This window comes from Eurosta solidaginis, chromosome 1 (genome assembly GCF_040869045.1).
Source record: "Eurosta solidaginis isolate ZX-2024a chromosome 1, ASM4086904v1, whole genome shotgun sequence".
Taxonomy (NCBI): domain Eukaryota; kingdom Metazoa; phylum Arthropoda; class Insecta; order Diptera; family Tephritidae; genus Eurosta; species Eurosta solidaginis.
The window spans coordinates 392,059,096-392,082,108 of NC_090319.1; the positions used below are offsets into that span (position 1 = coordinate 392,059,096).

Below are 23,013 nucleotides of genomic sequence, written 5' to 3' on the forward strand. Positions count from 1 at the left end.
TGCACTGGTAACTGGCGCATTCGTTTGTTATCACATATTAAATCAGAACGGCTAAGGCTTTGTGATGGCAGTTGAAGATTTTTTACAACATACACATTTTTCATTTTATGTTTCTTTGACATACCTGCACCACTGTTACATATGTCGACCAAAGTGGTTGGCTCTTGTATGGCATGTCCACCAAACCACTGAACGTTGAGGTGGTGCGGCTGTCCGTGTATTTCCAGCTCGTCAGCTAATGGTTTGTCAAGCATGGTGACCGACGAGCCTTCATCCAATAGGGCATACGTGTTCACATGTCGTTGCTTGCCGTATACCGTGACTGGCAGAATACCAAAGAGCAGCTTACCTTCTTTTGAATCCGCGGCACAACTAAGCACTGAAGCTGATGGATCATTGGGCTGATGATTTACTTGTGCTGGCGGCACTTGTTTTGGCGGCGATGGCTGAGTTGATGTGGATTGAACGGCCTTCTTTGTTGACGATGATGATTGCACTGGCGAATGAACAGGCTGGGATTCATGCAGCAATTTGTTGTGCATTTGATTGCATCCATTGATGCCACAAACCTTTCGTTGTCTGCAGTCACGTGAGGAGTGACCTGCATTAAGGCAGGCAAAACATAGGTGATGAGATTTTACTTCGGCCCACCTCTTGGCCACTGACGCGTCGAGAAGACGTTTACACTCGTAGGGTTTGTGCTGACCCTGGCAAACTGGGCATTTGCGTTGTTGTTGCTTTTCGTCTACTTGTAGTAGCACTCGGCGTTTTGTGTCACGTCCAAGAAACTGGATTTCGTCCTGAATGGAACAAATGATATCGGCAAGTGATGTCAACCAATCACTAAAATGTACTGTTGTAGCTCGCGGTTGCACGGTGACTGCATACCGGCCCCATTCGATACGCTTACTCATTGGGAGTTTAGAGATTAAGTCGTCCAGCAACATTGGGTTGGCTAGATGGTGGTCGGCGTTGGCGGATTGCAAAAATGCGCAAATATTTTTGACCTTTATTGCAAAAGGAACGAGCTTACCCAAGGCGGTTTCCGATATTGGCGAAATCTGCTTTACTTGTTGCAGCTGGCTACGAATGAGCTGCTCTGGACGTCCAAATCGGCTCTTCAGTTGTTCAGCTTACGTTGTTGGGGTGAATGAGAAGCGATTTCACCATCTCACGGGCGTCACCCTTCAAGGACTTTTGCAGACTCTGGTTATTATCAAAATTAGAATAATCATACATTGCCGTTGACTCCACAAAGGCTGTATAAAATACTGGCCACTCTTCTGGACGGCCACTAAATTCTGGCAACTCAAGTAATTTCCGTGGCATATATACGGTTGGCGCTGGATACATTTGAGTATTGGCGTTAGACGGCGGCGGCATGGATAAGTTAGGCGAATGTGATGAAAACACATAGCTATGATTGTACGGATTGTACAAATTATTGGCTGAAGACACCGTACTAAAGTGTGTTGGTTATGCACTGAAACCATAACGGGACTCGGCAAATAAATGGCGTTGAGCTGGCGGCTGTGAGTTGACATCATAATGGACCCCAGTGTGTAACTGATGTGCATTAGTATATGACCCGGCGGCGGTGCTGGCGTTGGCTGCGGCATCGCTGGCCGCGATGCATCGACAGCGCTGCTGGCGTAAGTGACGGTAGAGTTGGCATTTCGGAAGAGCTCTGATGTATATGCACCTGGCGGCGATGACTGCGGTACTGCTGACTGCGATACCGCGACGGCGCTGCTGGCGTATGTTACGGCAGAGCTGGCACTTCGTAATATTTCTGCTCTGAGACTCTCGTTTACGATGTCACGCTCTCTTAACTGTACTTGCGTGGCTTCCAAATAGTTTTCCAATAAAGCTAGGCGTTGCTCCATGGCATTAACGTTGACGGCTGAATGGGCAGGCATGCTCACTGTGGCGTTTCTGGAAGCTTCGGCGGCATTAGCACCCATGGCTGAATTTGTAGTGATAACACTGTCGGCATCCGATGTGGGCGGCGTTATGTTTAGTATGGTTACTCACGTCTGGCTGGGTGATATTGGCTACGACCGTTGATTCTTCCGGGATTGACTCCAAAGCTGGCGAATTATTGTCGGCCATACTCTGATTGGTGATTTGTACACTATTGTTTAGGCGAGGGCTTCTTCATGGTGGAGTATGTAATAGCATTTGTGGATGTGTACTGGCGGCAACAAGTTTCACTCCAATCAATGTGATACGGCGGCCTGTAACTAAACTGTATGAAATCTCGGAAGAATTTTCCCTTGATATACTTAATTAATTTATTTTCTGACGATAAATCTAGCAAATAAGTAGGCGGGCGAAAGCGCAGCGAAAGCGTTAGTAGTTTTCTCCTTATCCGCAAATATACTGTTGGCGAAATTATATTGGCACGAATTCATCAACTGCTTCCGCAAGCAACACCAAATTGTCGAAAGGCAAATAAATTTGTTGAACAAGCAAAAAAACTTGTACAAAGGCAAATAAAAACTTGTCGAAAAGCAAAATAAAATTTGTCGTTGGCCTGGATGAGCAAATTTAACGTTCCACACCTTCCAAATAATAAGCAATAGGTTTATTAGTAAAAGTATATTTTTAGCGTTCAAATATAGCTTGTTGTGCGTGTTGTGTAGCGAGTTGTGTTTATTTTGCTGTTTTTTCTCCGTTTGCTGGCAAACGACTAAATCGTGTTTCAGAAAGCAAAACGGAGTAACGCGCTTAATCGCAAAAATACATGGAATTAAATTTTTACAGTTAAATGTACATATGTATGTATATGTAGATAAAATTCAGTCGAGTTTAGTACATATAGAATATGATGAGTAGGCAATAAAGATAAAGAAGTAAACAAATGAAATGAAATACAAATATGAAATGTGAGGTTACAATAGACATAATAGCGTAAATGAGCCTTATGCGGTGTAGGGCAAATGGGCGTTCTGCGACACCACCTATTCGAAATAAAAAAAAATTGCATGAGATATGCCGTTATGGGTATCACTCCGAATTGCAATAGGGACATTTTTGAGTAGCGCTGCCGTTTAGGGTTGCCACCTGTTCGAAATGAAAAAGAAGTTGCATGAGATATGCCGATATGGGTATCAAACGAAAGGTATTTCACTCCGCATTACACTAGGGACATTTTTGGGTAGGGTTGCCATTTAGGGTTGCCACCTATTCGAATTTAAAAAAAAATTGCATGAGATATGCCGATATGGGTATCAAGCGAACGGTATTTTACTCCGCATTACAATAGGGCCATTTTTGAGTAGGGTTGCCATTTAAGGTTGCCACTTATTCGAATTTAAAAAAAAAGAAACGTTGCAAGCACAACGAAACTTTGCAGAGAAAAGCTCGGTCGTCCAAGAACTTTTTAATAAATTACTCTTCATTAGTACTATCAATCAGGTGTTTATTTCTCACAATCAATAGCTGTTGCCTTTGGTGGTACCACGTTGGAGATTTTTTTTCAACTTCACCTCAAGTCGATGTCCAATGTAGGATATCAACTGGAGAAACGTGTTGAATATTCATTTCAGAGCTGTTCATTTCTCAAAATCTCCCAAAGATTGGATAATAATTTGAAAATGCTAATGACGTTGGAGATCATCTCGAGAACTATAATATTTACAAAATTTCTCATTTTTGAATAGTAAGAAGTTGCTATAAAGGTGCTACAAAAGCGACAAATTAAATTTTTCCAGCAGTATCAAGTGTCACTAGCGTGGTTCAGCATACCCGATAGCAGTGATTGAAATTCGTCCATTTTTGTGTGACAATATCGATAAGGCACTTATACGGTCAGAATGGGAAAAGTTGTTCCGATCCTTCTCCCTATATCTTCAAGCCGAAGACATAGCTCATGTAGTGAAAAGAAAAACAAATTACTGCACTTGGGGGCCCACAACAGCAAGAAGTAGCTTTTAACATTCCTGGGGATTTGGTCGAGGGGGATAAGGAGGTAAACTCTTTCGAAGTATTGGTGGACAAGCTCAATGAATATTTCTCGCCAAAGCGCAACTCCACGTTCGAGAGGCACCTTTTTCGGAATTTATCCCATATTGAAGGGAAAAACTTTAACAAATATTTGCTACGACTTCGACATCAAGTGTCAAAGTGTGACTTTGGTAAAACAGCCCCGGAAATAAATGAAATTTGAATTAAAGACAAAATAATAGACTCATTGGCTCCAGTCGATTTGAAGAAAAAGCTTTTAGAGAAGGAACAAAGCTTAAATGAGATAATAGAAACTTGCCAAATCTATGAGCCAATATCAAACAATCGGGGTCCATGTTTACGAAGTCGGTCGATGAATCCGTAAATCGGATTGCTACAAAAATGCGCGGAACAATGATGAGTGTGGCAGATGCGGCCAAAAAGGACATTTTAGTAACAATTCGAAATGTTCGGCAAAGTTTTCCAAATGCAACAAATGTGGTCTTATTGGACGTTTTGCTAGGAAATGTAAGACCAAGAAAAACGTAAGAGCGGCCACGATCAAGAGTCTCCCAAGAAGAAGCGGATAAACTCATACAAAGTTCGAAATGTGGAAACGAATGAAGACGAACGAGAGGTAAATTGTCTCAAATTGGCTAATGACATTTCTATAGATGAAAAGCTTGAATGTGCTGTCGGAGGTTGCCCAATATCGATGATAATTGATTCAGGTACGCGTCTCAATTTGGTGAGCGAAAGTGATTGGGGTATACTGCGTAGAAACGCGGCAGTGCTATGGAATGAACGGGAAGAATATTCAACACACGTCAAGGCCTACGCGTCAAATAAAGTTTTGGATGTACTTCGAGTATTTGAAGCGCCCATCACTGTAAAGAGCAAATTGGAGAAAATAGCTACATTTTACGTAATAAAGTCAGTCTTTATTGGGACGCGACACAGCTATGCTGTTGGGAGTTTTGAAACTATGCTTGGAGGTAAATCGCGTGGAAATTGGACAACCTTTCCCGAAAATGCTGGGGGTAACTATCAAATTATCAATCGATCTTACCGTGAAACCAGTGCAACAACCGATGCGTCGCATACCCCTAGCTTTCGAAGACCAAGTAGAGGAGAAGATTAACCAAATTATTGCCCTCGATATTATTGAGCCAGTTTCAGGTCCGTCTTCGTGCATATCGCCAATAGTTATAGTATATAAAGAAGGGGGAGAAATGAGGTTGTGCAGAGATATCCGGCGAGCAAACCAAGCAGTGTTGCGCGAAAAGTACCCTCTCCCGACGTTTGACACATTCATGACGAAGTTAAGAAGTGCCAAATTCTTTTCAAGGATCGACCTGAAATGGGCATACCACCAGCTGGAACTGGATGAATCCAGCCGGTGCATTACCACTTTCATCACGCACAAGGGCTTATTTAGGTATAAGAGGCTGATGTTCGGAATAAATTCAGCTCCAGAGATTTTCCAGCGAGTCATAGAGAAACTGTTATGTTTCTGCAAGAATACATTTAACTATATAGACGACATTATAATATTTGGTAAGACGGAAAAAGAATATGACTAAGCTGTAAAAAGAGTGGTAGACGTTTTTAGAGACAGCAACTTAATGCTGAACGAAAAGAAGTGCATTTGGAAGGTACAAAAGCTAAAATTCTTGGGACATTTGTTATCTAATGAAGGCATTGCACCTGACCCCGATAAGATAGAAACAATTAAAGACTTCCGTCCGCCACAGTCGAAAGAAGAGGTAAGGAGCTTCTTGGGGCTCGTGACATATGTAGGTAAATTTCTTCCGGACCTCGCTGATACGACAGAGCCACTGAGGAAATTACACAAATTAAGCCACAAGTTTAGCTGGGATCAAAGTCAACAGTAATCGTTTCATAAATTGAAGCAGGCCCTATCGAATATACCAAACTTTGCATACTTTAACTCGAAGAAGAGAAATCGCCTCATAGCAGATGCAAGCCCAGTAGCGCTAGGGGCGGTACTTTTACAGTTTGATGATCACAATGAGCCACAAATCGTTCGCTAGTAAAACCCTATCAGACACAGAAAAGAAATACTCGCAGACAGAGAAAGAGAGCCTAGCACTAATGTGGGCCGTTGAGAGATATCACTATTACTTAATGGAGCTGAAATTTGAGTTGGTCACCGATCTTAAACCACTTGGGACGATTTTCAAGCCCACGCCAAAGCCTCCAGCGATAATAGAGAGATGGCTTCTCAGGTTACAGCCCTACAAGTTTAAAGTTATATATAGAGCTGGTAAAGAAAATATAGATGACTCCGTTTCTAGGCTGTGTAAAATCCAACGGACAAACTCATTCGATGATGATTACAACAACTCGATCTTCCATGTTGTTGAAAATGCGACACCCTCAGCGATGGGAATCAGCGAAATCGCTATAGAGAGTGCAAAGGACAAAGAGTTGGTAGACACGATAAGGTGCGTTAAAAATGACCTATGGTCAGCCAATAAAGCAAACGTCTACTACCCGTTTCGGTATGAACTATCGGCTGTTGGCGATATACTATTTAGGGGATATCGCATTGAAATACCCAGAACACTAAGGGAGAAAATTTTGAGACTAGCTCATGAGGGCCACCCGGGAGAGTCAGCGATGAAGCGTAGATTACGGTCAAAGGTGTGGGGACGTTGTCCCAACGTCCCAACCTAGTAAACCGCCACCAGTGCAAAGGTACGTGTTTCCAAATGGACCCTGGCAGTGTGTTGCTACCAACTTATTGGGCCCTCTACTCAATAACGACTATGTGCTAGTTCTAACAGATTATTACTCCCGCTACCAAGAGGTAAAATTCGTAAAGAAAATAACGTCCGAAGCCATTATTTCTGTCATGCAAGAGGTTTTTACCCGATTGGGCATACCCCACTCAATAAGGGCGGATAACGGCAGGCAATTCATCAGCTCCGAATTTAAAAGTTTTTGCAAGAATCACAACATTACTTTGATTACGACGCCACCATATTGGCCGCAGGCCAATGGAGAAGTTGAAAATATGAACAAGTCGTTAGTCAAGAGGTTGATAATCGCGTACAACAATAAGAGCGACTACAAAAAGGAGATCGAGGAGTTTACATTGATGTACAATGTCACACCCCACGGTACAACATGATCCTCACCCTCGGAACTCATGTTCAATCGGGTCATTCGAGATAAAATCCCGGGTATTCAAGACTTAACAGACATGTTAGATTCGGCCGCTCGTGATTATGATATCATCAACAAATGGAATGGGAAAGAGAAGACGGACATAAGACGAGGGGCGAAAGAAAGCGGCATCGAGGTAGGGGATAGGGTCCTATTAAAGAATGTGGTATTCGCGCACAAACTCACCCCAAACTTCGATCTGACGGAGTACATAGTAAAGGAAAGGAGTGAGGAATGAAGTTATCATAACAGCTGTGGAAAAGACGCTAAGAAGAAACATTAGCCACATCAAAAGACTACCGCCATCTGAAACAATCCAAGACAACGAAACGGATCCTGTGACTTCAGAGAAACATATACAATGCGGGCCACCAAATAGACAAATCTCAGCTGACACGCCTGTATCAACGGCAGCGCCAACGGTAGACTCAGAGGCTTAACATAGGGGATCGAAAGACGAAAATAAGGAAGGGATATAGAGACCGGCATTGGTGTTTGTGTGTGTGCGAGAGGCAACGATGTTAAAGTAAGGAATAGTTTGTAGTTAGTTAAATATCGAACGTTAACCTGTAAAGTTACATGGTGTTTCAGCTAAATAAAATACCATTTTGTCATAGTAAAGCATTCCCAAATAATCACCGTATTATTACATAACAATTCAGGAGTAACCAAAGAGGTGAGTTATTACAGCAATCAAATTTACAGCGACTTTTTTCAAAACCTGATTTTTTTACACCGAAATGTTTGATGGTGTTGGAATTTAGAGAAAAGTGGGTAGTTATGGATGGCAGCGATGTATTTGTAGATCAAAATTGCTTAAAACCATTTAAGCGCTCTGCTACTGCGTATTGTGACAAAAAATGGATACAAATTATCATAACCGACAAGATCCATTAAATTGTGTACAAAACAAGTGTGACAGGATGTGAAAGTATCATTAAAATCAGGAGATCGCTTCTTTTTGCTATTTTGTCCTCTATGCTTAAATAGCCAGGCAAAGTTCACATAGTCATAACACCATAGTCATACACATTGGGAATTCATACAAGTGGTGAATGTTTCAAAAAAACGTTTCACGTCAGCGAGTGCTAAAAAGAGATACAGAATGAGATCACGATAGTGAGATAGACTGTCGATGTTTGTGCAGATATTGCAGCCAATATCATGTTCAGTCTGTGCTGGTAACTGTCTGCGATGTTTCGTTTTTCTCTTCAATTTTTGTTGCTGATTCTTCCACATCAGGATAAAAGACATACTCGTCCACATTATTCCTTCCAACTCCAATACCTCTCGTAGCCGTGCTTGAAGTTCGATCTTATTGCCGGTTGTATTCAATCCACGGCTCTCCAACTCCCTCTTCAGTTGCTGGATCTTCAATTCACTCAACTTTGTCATGTACAATTTGTATTCGCAATCTTCGGAATTTATTCAACAATCCCACTTCTGACACCAATTGTAACGAATTTATGGAAATTGCTCTTATTTGCAACCTTCTACTAATGTTCGAATCACTAAACTGTTGAATAAATAACCAATATTGAATAATGCAAAAATGGTCTTTATTAGACTACTTGAAAATAACACTTATACTTCGCAACTGATAGCTTGCTTAAATCAAACTGATTTTTCGTACCTCAACTGTTGCTGCTTTTATACTGTTTGATTCCCTCGTTGACATATTTCTAGGCGCTTCTATTTCTAGAATTTACGTCTCGTTTATAAGCTATAAATTTCTCAGCTATAACTACAGATGCACGGTTTTATAGCTTCTCTCATAGCCCATGCGCGTGTATATGTGAGTGATACTTGCACAAATGATTGCATACTTTTGGGAGTATCTCAGATATATGCATGTGTTTTTTTGCGTTACCCTCCGCTGCTTGTATGGACATATGGGTAGACATAATGATTGATTTGATGATGTGCATACAAGTCACTGCTTAGTATCGGCTAAGAGATGATAGTATCCCTTAGAGTTGCTAATATTCGTCACAATAGGTTATGGGTATGGCGAAAAACCTATTAGTTGGTATGATATGATTATGGCGTTATGGTATGGCACCATTGACCAATTGCAAACCATAAGGTTTGTTTTATTAATTGTTTTATATGGATATGGATATGGATATGTCAACCTTGCCAGGGCGACTGCTCGGAAGCAAATTACTGGAATTCCCCGTTAGGCCAAAGAGGATAAATTATGATAGGAGACGTCACTCGTTACTCGCAGCCATTTGCACGATGTTTTATAATAGGTAGTCGCCGGTTTTTTGGGCGAGATGTGCATAAAATGTCTTCGATACATTTTCGTGGGGTATTTGCGTTTATTTTTTCGACTGTATTTAATCAATTAATTAATTCTCTTTCCAAACATCACAGTTGCGCAAGGTGCCTACACCTCATGGATAAATACGAGATAATTCAAAAATGTCCCTCTTAGAAAACATTCGCCATACTTTTTTTGATTTCCAGCGAGACACGCGCCACTCCTAGCAGACCGGTGGCCCTTATTATATTTATCCTCATTGGTTAGGCGACTTTTATTTGTATCGCCTCAAACATATGTATGTATATAAGTTAAGGCAACCGCTTACCAAGTTGACCCTTACCAACGGCCTGCACGCGCAACTTCATTAATTGCTTCATCATCGATTTATTTGTAACAAACAACAGTCAGCAATAAGCACAGTAAACAACAGTCAGCAACGATCGCAGTAAACAACAATCAGCAATAGTTCGATTTTGGGCAATAACAAGAAATAGGGCACACATGCAAATGCAACGTGACGTATGGCCAATGATAGGTGTAATTTTAAGTTAAGACATTCATTGTAATTATTCTTAAGTTGAATCACAACCAATAAATATGAAAGCGGACACAAGTCCGCTACCTTTTTAAAAATATAAAACGTACTATAAAACGTTAATTGGCGCCCAACGTGGGGCCGGTGTTATTGTGTTCGATAAAATAAGTATTCGGTCGAATAGTATTTGGCAAAAAGTGCCAACGCGAAAAAACGAGTTTCGTGAATATCGAGGCAAAAGCCAGCCCCAAAGAACCCAGCGTTGGATTCCTGTAGGAAGAACGCACGTCTCCAATAGTGCGATTTGGCGATACCAGAGTAGCGGCAGCAAAAAGGAGCAATATCCCACCGCCAGGAGGCGCTTACCGTAAGATTAGTTTAGGTAATATAAAATTTTTTTTTCTAAAGTGAAATTATATCGAAGTGATTGAAAAAAAATAAAGGAAAGAAATTACATATATCGAAAGTATACCAAAATATTAAAGTGAAAAAAATTATCAATTATTGATGCAAAATAAATCATATCGAAATTATATCAGAATATCTTAGCGAAAAAAATAATAAAAATAAAATATTTATTATTGAGAGAAAAGAAATTAGGACAGACATAAGAAATCTTGAAAAAAAAAAACAAAATCCAAAAGAAAGAATAAGAATCATAAGGATTTACCACAAAATTTTTTTAGGAAACTAAATATTTCTTAGACTAGTTTACAATCTAATATACCAATTTATAATAATATCTGGCTTGTACAGCCATAAAATAATATAATTCAAAGCTGCGATTCACCACGTTCGTGGGGACCCTCCAGCTTATAACAGCGAATATTCTCTGCGATTCACCACCAAAGGGACCCTCCAGAGAATAATAACACGAAAAAAAAATATATTAATAGTATTAATAATAGCAAACTGATATAATATAAGTTTTTCAAACAATGTCAAACCCTAATGGCATAATCCGACCCCCTGTGTTAAATGCAAATGCGCCTAACCCACCTTCTCAACCAACTACCGCTCCTTCAGGTCAATTTAATATGGATCAATTAACAACCATAGTGACAGGACTTGTCACCAATATCCTTAAGCAGGAAGGACGAAATTTAGTACAGGCAGCCCTTAACCCAAACGCTTGCTTTTCCAACATATCTGACGTAACCATAGACGAAAACCACTTGAACAACATAACGGAACTCGACAAAATACCGGACGTTGTTCGATGCCTCCGCGAATTTTCTGGCAATCCAGGAGAGTTTAACTCTTGGAAAAAAAGCGTAGATCGTATCCTTCAGATCTACGAGCCCCTAAAAGGAACGCCAAAATACTACGGCATCCTTAATGTTATAAGGAACAAAGTTGTGGGCAACGCCGATATTGCTCTCGAATCTTACAATACACCATTGGATTGGAAGGCTATTTCAAGATGCCTTACTCTCCATTACGCCGATAAGCGAGATTTAGGTACTCTCGAGTACCAAATGACCTCTCTAGTGCAGGGCAACCTCACTATTCAAGAATTCTATCAACGCGTCTATTCCCATCTCTCCCTTATCCTCAATAAGCTCGGATGCATGGAAGTCGGTGCAGAATCTATGCATTTACTTACCCGCACATACCGTGATAAAGCCCTCGACACTTTCATACGAGGACTGAAAGGTGATCTACCAAGATTGCTTGGAATGAGAGAGCCAGTAGATCTTCCCCAGGCTCTTCACTTGTGCCTAAAATTGGAGAACCAAAGCTTTCGTTCCCATTACGCAATGAATAGCAATAGCGCAAATAGGAAGCCTCATGACTTCCGACCACCTCTACCACCCAAAAAACCAGCCAATGAATTTTACCCCCAGTTGGCATACATGCCAAGACCTCAGATGCAAGCCCAGAATCTTGCGTATCACTATCGCCCTCAACCTACCTTTAACAATTTCCAAAATAATCAACCAAATAGACCATTTGGTCAACAAACCCCTTTCAAGCCTCAACTTCCACGTCCAGAACCAATGGACGTCGACAAATCCCTACATTCAAGAGTGGTAAACTATATGAATAGACCACAAGCCAATAATGGTGTGAAGAGACAATCAAACTCCTCACAACAAGTACCCCTAAAACAGCAGAGGAATTTCCACGTAGAGGCAAGTGAGCAAGATTACCAGCAAGACCACCAACAAAACTACCAACAAGATCCACAATACAACACTGACCAATACTATCAACCAAACCGGACTCCTAGTGCACAGGAGTACGAGACAGCATTAACAGCAGAAGAAAATGGACAATCAGTCCAGGAATACGCTGAGGGATGCTCATATCCTGAAAAGCAGGACCATATTGATATCCATTTTTTAGAATGAAAAGTTCTTCGTTACCCTACGTCGAATGTAGAACGAAGAACGGGAAAATTCTTAAAATGTTGATCGATACAGGATCGAGCAAAAACTATATCCAACCCTGTCATGTCCCAAAGAAAATACCCAACGACGAACCCTTCATCGCGAACTCTATTGCCGGACAGGTTGCAATTACCCACCATACCATCATTAATATATTCGGCAAGAATGACACACCTTTGAAATTCTTCTTACTTCCCACATTAAAATCCTTTGACGGAATAATAGGAAATGACAGTCTTAAGGACCTTTGTTCAACAATAAATATACGCGACGATACCCTGACATTAGGTAATGGCCTAAGAATAAAAATTAAACAGAAACTTTCTCCAACCGTTAATAAAATTGACATTAGAACTGACCATATGACAGCTACACAAAAACAACACATACACCATTTGACTAGACGTTATCCACATCTTTTTTCAGAGCCCGATGAAAAATTAACATACACCACTACAGTAGTAGGAGAAATCAGGACCTCCTCTGATACCCCAGTCTATACAAGATACTACCCATACCCCCTTGCTATGAGAGACTTCGTAACAAAAGAAATAGGAAATCTACTAAAAGATGGAATCATCAGACCATCCCGTTCACCATATAACTCACCCGTGTGGGTTGTGCCAAAAAAAATTGATGCATCAGGACAAAGAAAATATAGACTAGTAATAGATTACAGAAAACTTAACACTCAAACAATAGCTGACAGATACCCAATCCCAGAAATCAATGAGGTTATCTCACAGCTGGGAAACAACAAATATTTTTCCGTTCTCGACCTGAAAAGTGGCTTCCATCAGATTCCATTAAAAGAATCAGACATTGAAAAGACAGCATTTTCGATTAACAACGGGAAGTACGAATTCACAAGACTTCCGTTCGGACTAAAGAACGCACCCTCTATTTTCCAGCGCGCACTCGACGATATATTGAAGGAGCACATAGGAAAAATATGTTATGTCTACATAGACGATATAATAGTTTTTGGCAAAGACGAACAAAGCCATCTTCAAAACGTCGAAACAATTTTTCATACGCTAGAAAAAGCGAACATGAAAGTCCAGCTCGACAAGTGCGAATTTTTTCGTCAAGAGGTCGAATTTTTAGGATTTATCATATCCCCCACAGGTATAAAGACCAATCCCGCTAAAGTAAAAGCCATTCAAGAATTCCCATGTCCACGAACATTGAAAGACCTAAGATCTTTTCTTGGCCTCTCGGGCTATTATCGACGCTTCATCAGAGATTACGCTAAGTTAGCAAAACCTCTGACCTCGCTTTTAAGAGGGGAAGATGGACATGCGTCCAAAAATTCTTCCAACAAAAAGCCGGTTGTGTTCGATAACGACGCTATTGATGCCTTCAATAAAATAAAATCAGCATTAACATCGCAAGAAGTCATACTATCGTACCCTAATTTCAAAGAAGAATTCCACCTCACCACAGACGCTTCAAACTACGCTTTAGGTGCCGTCCTTGAACAATCGGGTAAACCGATAACTTTCATATCTCGATCACTAAATAAAACTGAGGAGAATTACGCCGCAAATGAAAAAGAAATGCTGGCAATAATTTGGGCCCTCACTTCCTTACGAAACTACTTATATGGATCTGCAAAGGTTGTAATTTTCACCGATCACCAGCCACTCACTTTTGCATTGAGCAATAAAAACCACAATGGAAAAATGAAAAGATGGAAGTGTATCCTGGAAGAATACAACTATGAGATGAAGTACAAGCCCGGAAAAACAAACGTTGTTGCAGATGCACTATCAAGACCGCCACAAACTGACATTAACACCCTCACAACTACAGAACATAGCAACGAAAGCTCCTCACACCCTCTCATTCCTGCCACTGAAGCCCCCATAAATGCTTTTAAGAATCAATTGTTTCTAATGTTTGGCAACGAGGATAGCTACTCGTTCCAGTTACCATTCCCTACTTTCCACAGACATACAATTACAAAGCCAAACTTTTCTACACAGGACATCATTGATATATTTAAAAGATATTTAGATCCAGCCCTCGTCAACGGTCTGTACACTACAGAAGGGTTGATGGGTAAAATTCAGGAAATATTTCCTCTCCACTTTAGTAATGTTAAAATCCGTTACACACAAACTGTACTTCAGGACGTCACATCAGAAACAGAACAGGAGCAAATTATAATCGAAGAACATCAACGAGCTCACAGAAACAGCCGCGAAAATAAAACCCAAATTTTACGTAAATTCTACTTTCCAAGAATGTATGCGAAAATTGAACAATTTGTAAAAAAATGTTCAACTTGTCGCGTCCAAAAATACGATAGGCATCCAGCAAAAGCGCAAATTCAGCCGACCCCCATTCCTCAGTCCCCAGGTGAAATAGTTCACGTTGACATATATTCCACTGAGAAAAAATTAATACTTACCGCAATTGATAAATTCTCTAAATACGCCCAGGTTAAAATGATACCTTCTAGAGCAATAGAGCATATTAAAGATCCGATTCGAGAACTAATGATCGCATTTGGAATACCAAGACTCGTAGTAATTGATAACGAAAAATCTCTTAACTCTGCCTCAATCTCATCCTTACTTAAGGATGAAATGTCCATTAACGTCCACACCACACCACCGTACAGTAGCACAAGCAACGGTCAGGTAGAAAGATTCCACAGCACACTTTCAGAAATAATGAGATGTCTCAAAAGCAATCAGCCTACAATAACATTCGAAGAACTTCTATTTAAATCGGTACAGGAATACAATTCGTCGATTCACTCAACCACAAAGAACAAACCCATAGAGATATTTTTCGGAAATAGACTTTACAATGACCCACAACAATTAGAACAGAAAAGGCAAGAAAACATTGCCTTACTCAGGAAAAAACAAGAACAGGATCTCTCGTATCACAACAAAAACAGACCTGAAAATAAAGATTTCCCCATAGGAGAAATAATCTATGTTAAAATTAACAAGAGACTAGGTTCCAAGCTAACTCCAAAGTATAAAAAGGAGGAAGTCTTGGAAAATCACAGGACAACAGTTAAAACAGTATCAGGACGAACAATTCACAAATCTCTAATAAAAACCTAATTAAATTTCCAGGCAAAATGGACCTCGACAAACTTCTTATTCTCCTCATTACTACTACTACCTCTTCCTCAGACGTTCGAATTCTAGACTACAGCAAATCCCAACTAGTAACAATAGACAATGGACAAGCGAAAATACAAGACGGAACATTTAGACTTATTCACCTCATCGACTTAGAAAAATACGAACAATTTTTGACAGAGACATATGAAGAGATAAATAACCAAATCCCTAACGATCACTTCCTATATCCCCTCCTCAAACATGAAACCATTCAAACCCTTGAAATCCTAAATACACTTAAACCCTCTAACATCAATTATAAAACTAGAAGATCCATTGATATATTGGGAACGGCATGGAAATACATAGCTGGATCTCCCGACCACGAAGATTTAAACATAATAACCAATAATTTAAATAATCTAAACGAAAATAATAATGAGCAAGTAGTAATTAATAACCTATTTGAAAAAAGAATAAATAACATAACTAATATAGTTAATAGAATGATAAACACTATTAGAAAAGAGGAAAATCTTTTAACGGAAATCATAATAAATTTGCAAAATAGAATTAGGTTAATTAAGGAAGAATTAATAAATATAAAATATGCCATCCAATGGGCAAAAGAAAATATATTGAACTCTGTAATACTAAGCAAAGAAGAAATAGAATTGTCAATCAACAAGATGAAAAAGGAAAAAATACCATTTAAAAGTGCCGAAGAAGCACTAGAAATATCACAAATAAATGTACTAAGTAAAGGAATGAAAATTTTATACATGGTTAAAATACCGCTGACACTGAAAGAAATATTTAGAAGAATTATCATACGACCTGTAAAAAGGGCAAAAAATACTATAATAAAAACTGAGTATAATGAAATACTAAAAGGAAAATATTCACTGTACGGAATAAAAAATGATTGTGAAAGTTATAATGATCTAACAATCTGTAAAGAAACAAATGTTATAGATTTAAGTAAAGACTTATGTGTAGCTAGAATAATAAATAGTTTAAATTCGACTTGTTCGACAACGAACGGCCATCACGTCCCTACCTTAGAAGAAATCAAACCCGGAGTAATATTGCTAAACCGGTTCGAAGGCGAAGTGCAAACTGATAAAGTATCTCAACCAATCAATGGAACGCATGTGATAATATTTAACAATGCTACAATAAAAATAAACGGCCAAACATTCGAAAATGTTGAAGCAAGACCAATTGAAACCATTCCCGCAATACTACAGCCAACTCCATTAGAAAAAGACCACATTGAATTACTCTCCCTAGAAGCTTTAAAAGACCTGCACATCAAAAACACGCATCAAATCAATTCTATTAAAAAAGCGACACTCTCTGTCGGAAGTTTCACAACGGCAGCATTCCTAATAATCACAATACTTATTTTTTTCCTAAGGAAACGATCAGTGGAAATACGATATGTAGAAGAAGAAATAGCAAAGCCAGTACAATCTATTACGAATCAAGAAGTTAGCCAATCAAGTCAAGAAAATCATATTCCAACATATGTGAGTTTTAACAATTTGCCATTCTACTAATGATCGAGGACGCTCACACTTAAAGGGGGAAGAGTTAAGGCAACCGCTTACCAAGTTGACCCTTACCAACGGCCTGCACGCGCAACTTCATTAATTGCTTCATCATCGATTTATTTGTAACAAACAACAGTCAGCAATAAGCACAGTAAACAACAGTCAGCAACGATCGCAGTAAACAACAATCAGCAATAGTTCGATTTTGGGCAATAACAAGAAATAGGGCACACATGCAAATGCAACGTGACGTATGGCCAATGATAGGTGTAATTTTAAGTTAAGACATTCATTGTAATTATTCTTAAGTTGAATCACAACCAATAAATATGAAAGCGGACACAAGTCCGCTACCTTTTTAAAAATATAAAACGTACTATAAAACGTTAATTTATATATACATAAGTTTCGGTAAAGCATGGAATAGATCATATTATAATTACATTCACAAAGCGCCATAAACTCGAATTTATGGACTATTTTGAAGTTTAAATTAGGCATTAAACACGAAAATGCCCCATTAACTCGAGTTTATCGCGCAATTTTAAAGTGATATAAAACTTATTCAACAAATATATATATAGTAATTTCCAAATGCCGGTTCATATAGCTTCACATTCACCAACCATTCATACCTGTTCGTTTTGTGTAGCGTCGTTTAGTATGCCTGGTGGAACGTTCACGTAAAGTTCCATTTCCATTAGTTAAATTACTTCCAACAATATTTGTTCCCCCATTAGCTTCATTTACACCAACACTAACGGCAATGGCAACATCATCGCCACCATCATTATTATCATCATCATCGCTTCCATCATCTGGACTACTATCTGAACTACCATCTGAGCTGGAACAGGATTGAGTGGCGTCTGAATTATGTGATGAGTCCGTTGTACTGTCCGTATCCCAGCCTTCAATCTCTTGTTGTATTAATGAATCAAAAAATGCCATCATACGTGGATCTTCATTAGTGTTGCGACTGCTATAATCATGTGACATATGAGACCAGCTGTGTGGAGATGTGGACATTGAAGAAAAATTATAAGGCGAATACAATTCACGTGGATTTTCGGGACTTGTTGTTTCCTCTATGAGCGAACCCGACCAATTTTTTTGAGAAAATGGACTCCAAAGCTGAAAAAATTAAAACGGAATATGTATTTATTTATATTTTTTTTTAAGAATGTATGTACATATATAACGTTATGTGGATCACTTCAGTGTCTTTCAGGCGAAAATTGTAGCAGTGAAGAAAGCAGCAGGAATTCTGGAGGAAGCGTGCTTAAGCTGCCGATACGTGAATATATATATATATATATTGATTGCGATTAAGGCAATAATCTCATACCTTCACCTGCTGTTACTGACGAGACCTGTCCAGTTTGTATGCTCATCGTGAGCCTTAAGTTTACTCTCTCTTCAGAGGTATGAGCCACCTTGTGAGTCCTCTAAAGTAGGCTTTGCAATGATCTTAGAAATTTTGCAGCCCCGCGCTTTTGTCCACCGCCTTTCCTGCTTGATGAGGTTATTGCCTTAATCGCCGCCTTACTTCATTGGCGCTTAACCGTTTAAACGGTTATGGCCGCCCAACAAGGCGCGCCAGTCACCCCTTCTCTCTGCCAACCGCCGCCAATTGGTCACACCAAGGAAGTTTAATCGTTTTCCACCATAGGCAGGTTCCGATAGAAACACTTTCTTGGCCGGAGATAAAAGATGATTATTCGCATAACATGGCCCAGCCAGAGCAGCCGCTGCGTTTTAATTCGCTGGACTATGTCGATGTCGGCGTATAGGTCATACAGCTCATCGTTAAATTTTCTTCGGTACTCGCCAACGCGTAGAGGTCCAGAAATCTTTCAAAGAACTTTTCTCTCGCCGACTGACTACCTATATATATATATATATATTGACGGGACTGCAGTTTAAGCACGCTTCCTCCGGAATTTCTGCTGCTTTCTTCGGGGCTATAATCTCTCTCTCTCTCTTAAAAGACGCTCTCTCTTGAAAGACGCTGCAGTAATCTTACAGCCTATGGGAACCATCCGTATACACATGTATAGTATTTTCAGACATTTCTACACCCTGCATTGTGGCCCAAGGTCTCTTTCGAAGCTCAGGCACGGAACCATATATTCCGTTTGCCCGATATTAGATGACATAGTAAAGTATTGATTCCACAATTGCCGTTAATACTCAATGAGAGAGTTTGGGTGATAGGCCCCACGTGCATCCTAGCATCTTCTTGCATGCATACAGTGTCGCGGAGGCATTCTTCGCTCTCTCTTCCACATGGAGTTTCCACGACAACGTACTATCTAGTATAACTCCTAGATACTTTGTGCTTTATATTTCTGTCAGGGTTAACCCTCCGAGCTTTCATTAGCATAACATGGCCTAGCCAGCGTAGCCGCTGTGTTATATTGATGGCTGCACAAAGATCGTACATCTCATCATTAACGGGATTCGACGTCGCCAACACATACAGGTCCGTAAATCTTTCGAAAACTTTTCTCCCTTCTTAATACAAACGTTGGGTTCGATATCTATATGATAAAAAACCATTTAAGCGTTCCCCTGGTCCACATAGCTTTTTGTTGAAACCCTCACCAGCTGCTTAAACTTGCTAACGATATTGTACAAACATATTCGAAGTATACATGTATCCATATTTTGGTCCTCAATACCCTGGGAGCCTATGCTTTTAGAATATATACATAGTATATGAACTGTAGATTGGATACGTAATACAGTGAAACTTGCACTTAATTCTATGCAGTGGTTTCTAAGCGATCCGCACAAAAACGTACCGGCAGATATACAAAAAAAAAATTCTGAAAACTGTTGAGTTGATTCCAGTGAGTCTATTAACAACCGCTCCAATTAAGTTTTCTACTGGTGTAAAATTTCTGTGTAGAATTTCTGCACCTATGTTTTAACCATAAAATTCAATACTACTCAGAATATATCCGGTTGGATTTTGGCTTTCAAAGCTTACCTTAACAATTTTTTCAACACCGGAAGAGGCTAATAAACATTTTTGACGGTTGTAGCGCACTTGATTTACAATCGAGCGGTGGCCATATAAAACCATTTGTGTGCTTTCCACCCATTGATCAGTACGCTCCACTATATAAAATAAAGAAATATGCGTCTTATTAAAAAGCTCTATCGGATATACATATAATTTTACTCACAGTTGACGTCAGATACACGCCATACATAAAGATTAAAATCATCTGATCCAGATAGAACAAATTCATCATTCTCTCCAGCAAACGTGCAACTTTTCATTGTACATGAATTATAATAATTGCCGTGGTAAAATGTACAAACGGGCTCGGGCGATTGTGTGTTATAAAGGATAGGTGGTAAACGGCGACGTAGAGCCAATATCAGACTCCCATTTGAATTGAACCGAACACTCATACAACTAGGTGGATCGTCTACATGACCACCATACTGAATAATCGGACTATAAAAAAAGAAGAAAAGAAAAATCAAATTCAATAATTGCACGCGTAGGTACATAAAAAAATAATAAGATTTTCATACTGATGTGGTTTGCGTATGTCCCAGAAGGCAGCACCTCTTTTAGAATTAGCAGTTACTAGAAAATTTCCACCTGTAGGATGAAATTCTACTGCATGAAATGAGGTATGTTGTTGGGCTACGATCAAGGGATCGGCTGTATCGACGCGCTGATCAAAAACCAAAATTTGTCCATCCTCGCAAGCGGTGGCAAAAATACTATCACATTTCGGATCAATGGACAACCCGTACACAGGATTATTGTGTTTGAAAACGTTTACAAGTTTACCGCTGAGAATATTGGAAAACAAAAAATTTAAAAGACTGCTTGATTCATTATTTAGGGCAAATGTCGACTGCTGAGTAGAAGTTCGCCTTATCTTAGCTGCCTGTTCGAAAACGCTTTGTCACACCAAGCGATTGATAATTGCCCGCCAATGCCAATCTCAGAATTCTAACTAGAACATGAGGGGGGGGGGGGGGGGGGGGGGGGGGCTCGACATTGGCAAGTCAATTGACCTTATGACCACTTCAAATAGCCACAAACTCAATAGAAATTGTGGCCATTCAATTGGGTAGAATGTCGACAGTATTGACATTATGACCATTATGCTATTCCGAAATGATCATAAAGTCTTGCTTTTTCCTCAAGTGGACATAAAAGGTCAAATAATAAATTACGTGCCTCCACGTTTTAAAATGTTAACAACTGTTGAATTAGGATGACATTTTATGGCTTTCGTGATATTGCCACAAGGTCATAATCAATTAACCTTTCGCCCATTTCAAGTGGTCATAAAGCCCATTGAACTTATGGCCATTTGAAGTGGGTATTACGTCAGTTGAGCTTTAGGCTGTTGATCTTATATCTCCAAACATTTAAAGCATTAATCCAATAAATTTCGTTATTTAAAAAAAAAAAACTGTAGATTTGCAACTAATATGGAGGTAATTTTCTACTCAGCCGAAGAAATTTAGTTCAATCAAAAACCTATTTCCAAAAATATAGTTTTGTGCATCAATTTTACTTACGTAGCAAAGTCATGCGCTATAACCAGATCATCATTTCCGCCCGACAAGACAATACGATTACAGCGATCGAAGCCTAAGCAAAATATATTGCTTGTGTGTTCGGTTTGCAATGCATGCGGCCTGCGTTGATGGGCAATTGCCTTCTCAATGTCCCATATAAGTACACGCTTGTCGTCTCCACCTGAGTAGTTAAGATCAGGAATCAATTAAACACTGTTGAAACAGTAATGGAGTAACATAAGGAGTGTGCAGATTTCTGGGCCTAAACGCAGCTATGTACATCCTCTGCTATTTTATTTCCCCTTCCCTACCTCCCTACCTCCTTGCCCCTACTTCCTGCTTCCAATCTTCCCCTCCTTCACTTTCTACCTTCTACCCTTTCTCTAACAGTTTTCCTTCCTGTGCCTATTTCTCTTATCTTCAATTCCCTCTTCGTTTCCCTGTGTCTTATCCTTCGCTTTTTCCACTCCATTTTTCAAATAATCCTTCTCTTTTCCATGCCCCTTCTGTATGGTATCACAATTGGAAGTATTGGCTTTTACTTCAAACACTTTTGAAGGTATAGTGGATTACACTTTCTTCTGAGAAGGCGTGCCACCCAGCCCCCAAACCAGATACTGTTTTATCTTTAGGATATTCAATTCTGTCTAAATATTGATCTCCTTTTCTAAAAGGTTTCCTCCTTTCCTTCACAATCCCTCAATCCTATTTCTTTGCCCCTTCCTAATTCTTTATTTAACCATCTATTTTTCCCTCCCATACATTAACTTCCCGTCACTTTGCTCAAACGAAGTTGCCTTGTAATCCAATACAGATGTAGTATTTATTCTGATTTTTACCTGATGCGAGATATTTTCCACCATTAGAAAATTCTATTGCATTTACACAGCCGTAGTGAGCTCTCAGATCAGTCTTGAATAAATTTCGAGCGACGCGATAACGCTCCGTAAATATGTGCCCTGTAAATGTTCGAGGAATGCGTTGTGGCCAAAGGTTTAGCTCCCTTTTCATTAGTTGATGATAGAGATTAGAGCTTTTGCAATGTGTTGTTTGAATTGATTGCATCATTTTGTTTGTTATATTTTTATTCATCTATTTGTATCTTTTTTTTTATCAAACTTCAGAAAATCTTAAGATGTAACCAAATCGCGGCCTCATTCAATTGTAACATTTTCAATTTTAGTTTCGTCTTAACCATTGTATTTATAAACCAACATGTAAAATATTGTAATTTGGTAGATGTTCCTTATTTGCATGAGTTCGTTTCAAATAAATGATTCCTGGTGAGGGTAAATACTCGCCTGGAGTTTGTTGGCACACGTAAGTGCAAGTCAGTTTCGTTCGTTTATTAAGGCAACGAGGAGTATTATCAACCTAAAAATATATATAAAAAGAATCAGAAAACACCGATACAAACTACCGGACGCAGATATAAATGTATAAGATAGACTGCCTTCCAGATAGCGAAGGT

The 23,013-nt window shown here is 39.5% G+C and overlaps 1 protein-coding gene across 9 annotated transcripts in view; it reads right to left on the reverse strand.

Annotated features, from left to right (window-relative positions):
- The window catches only part of LOC137238498 (uncharacterized protein DDB_G0287625), a 172,416-nt gene that overhangs the window by 126,532 nt on the left and 22,871 nt on the right, over nt 1-23,013 (reverse strand). For all 9 annotated transcript variants that reach the window (XM_067763565.1, XM_067763567.1, XM_067763566.1 and 6 more), the window contains 6 exons: nt 22,382-22,916; nt 21,543-21,723; nt 20,535-20,801; nt 20,177-20,454; nt 19,978-20,108; nt 17,618-18,116 (listed from right to left, as the gene is read on the reverse strand). In XM_067763565.1, the coding sequence (XP_067619666.1) occupies nt 17,618-18,116; nt 19,978-20,108; nt 20,177-20,454; nt 20,535-20,801; nt 21,543-21,723; nt 22,382-22,634 (1,609 nt within the window). In that variant the 5' untranslated portion in view covers nt 22,635-22,916. The remainder of the gene's footprint in view (nt 1-17,617; nt 18,117-19,977; nt 20,109-20,176; nt 20,455-20,534; nt 20,802-21,542; nt 21,724-22,381; nt 22,917-23,013) is intronic.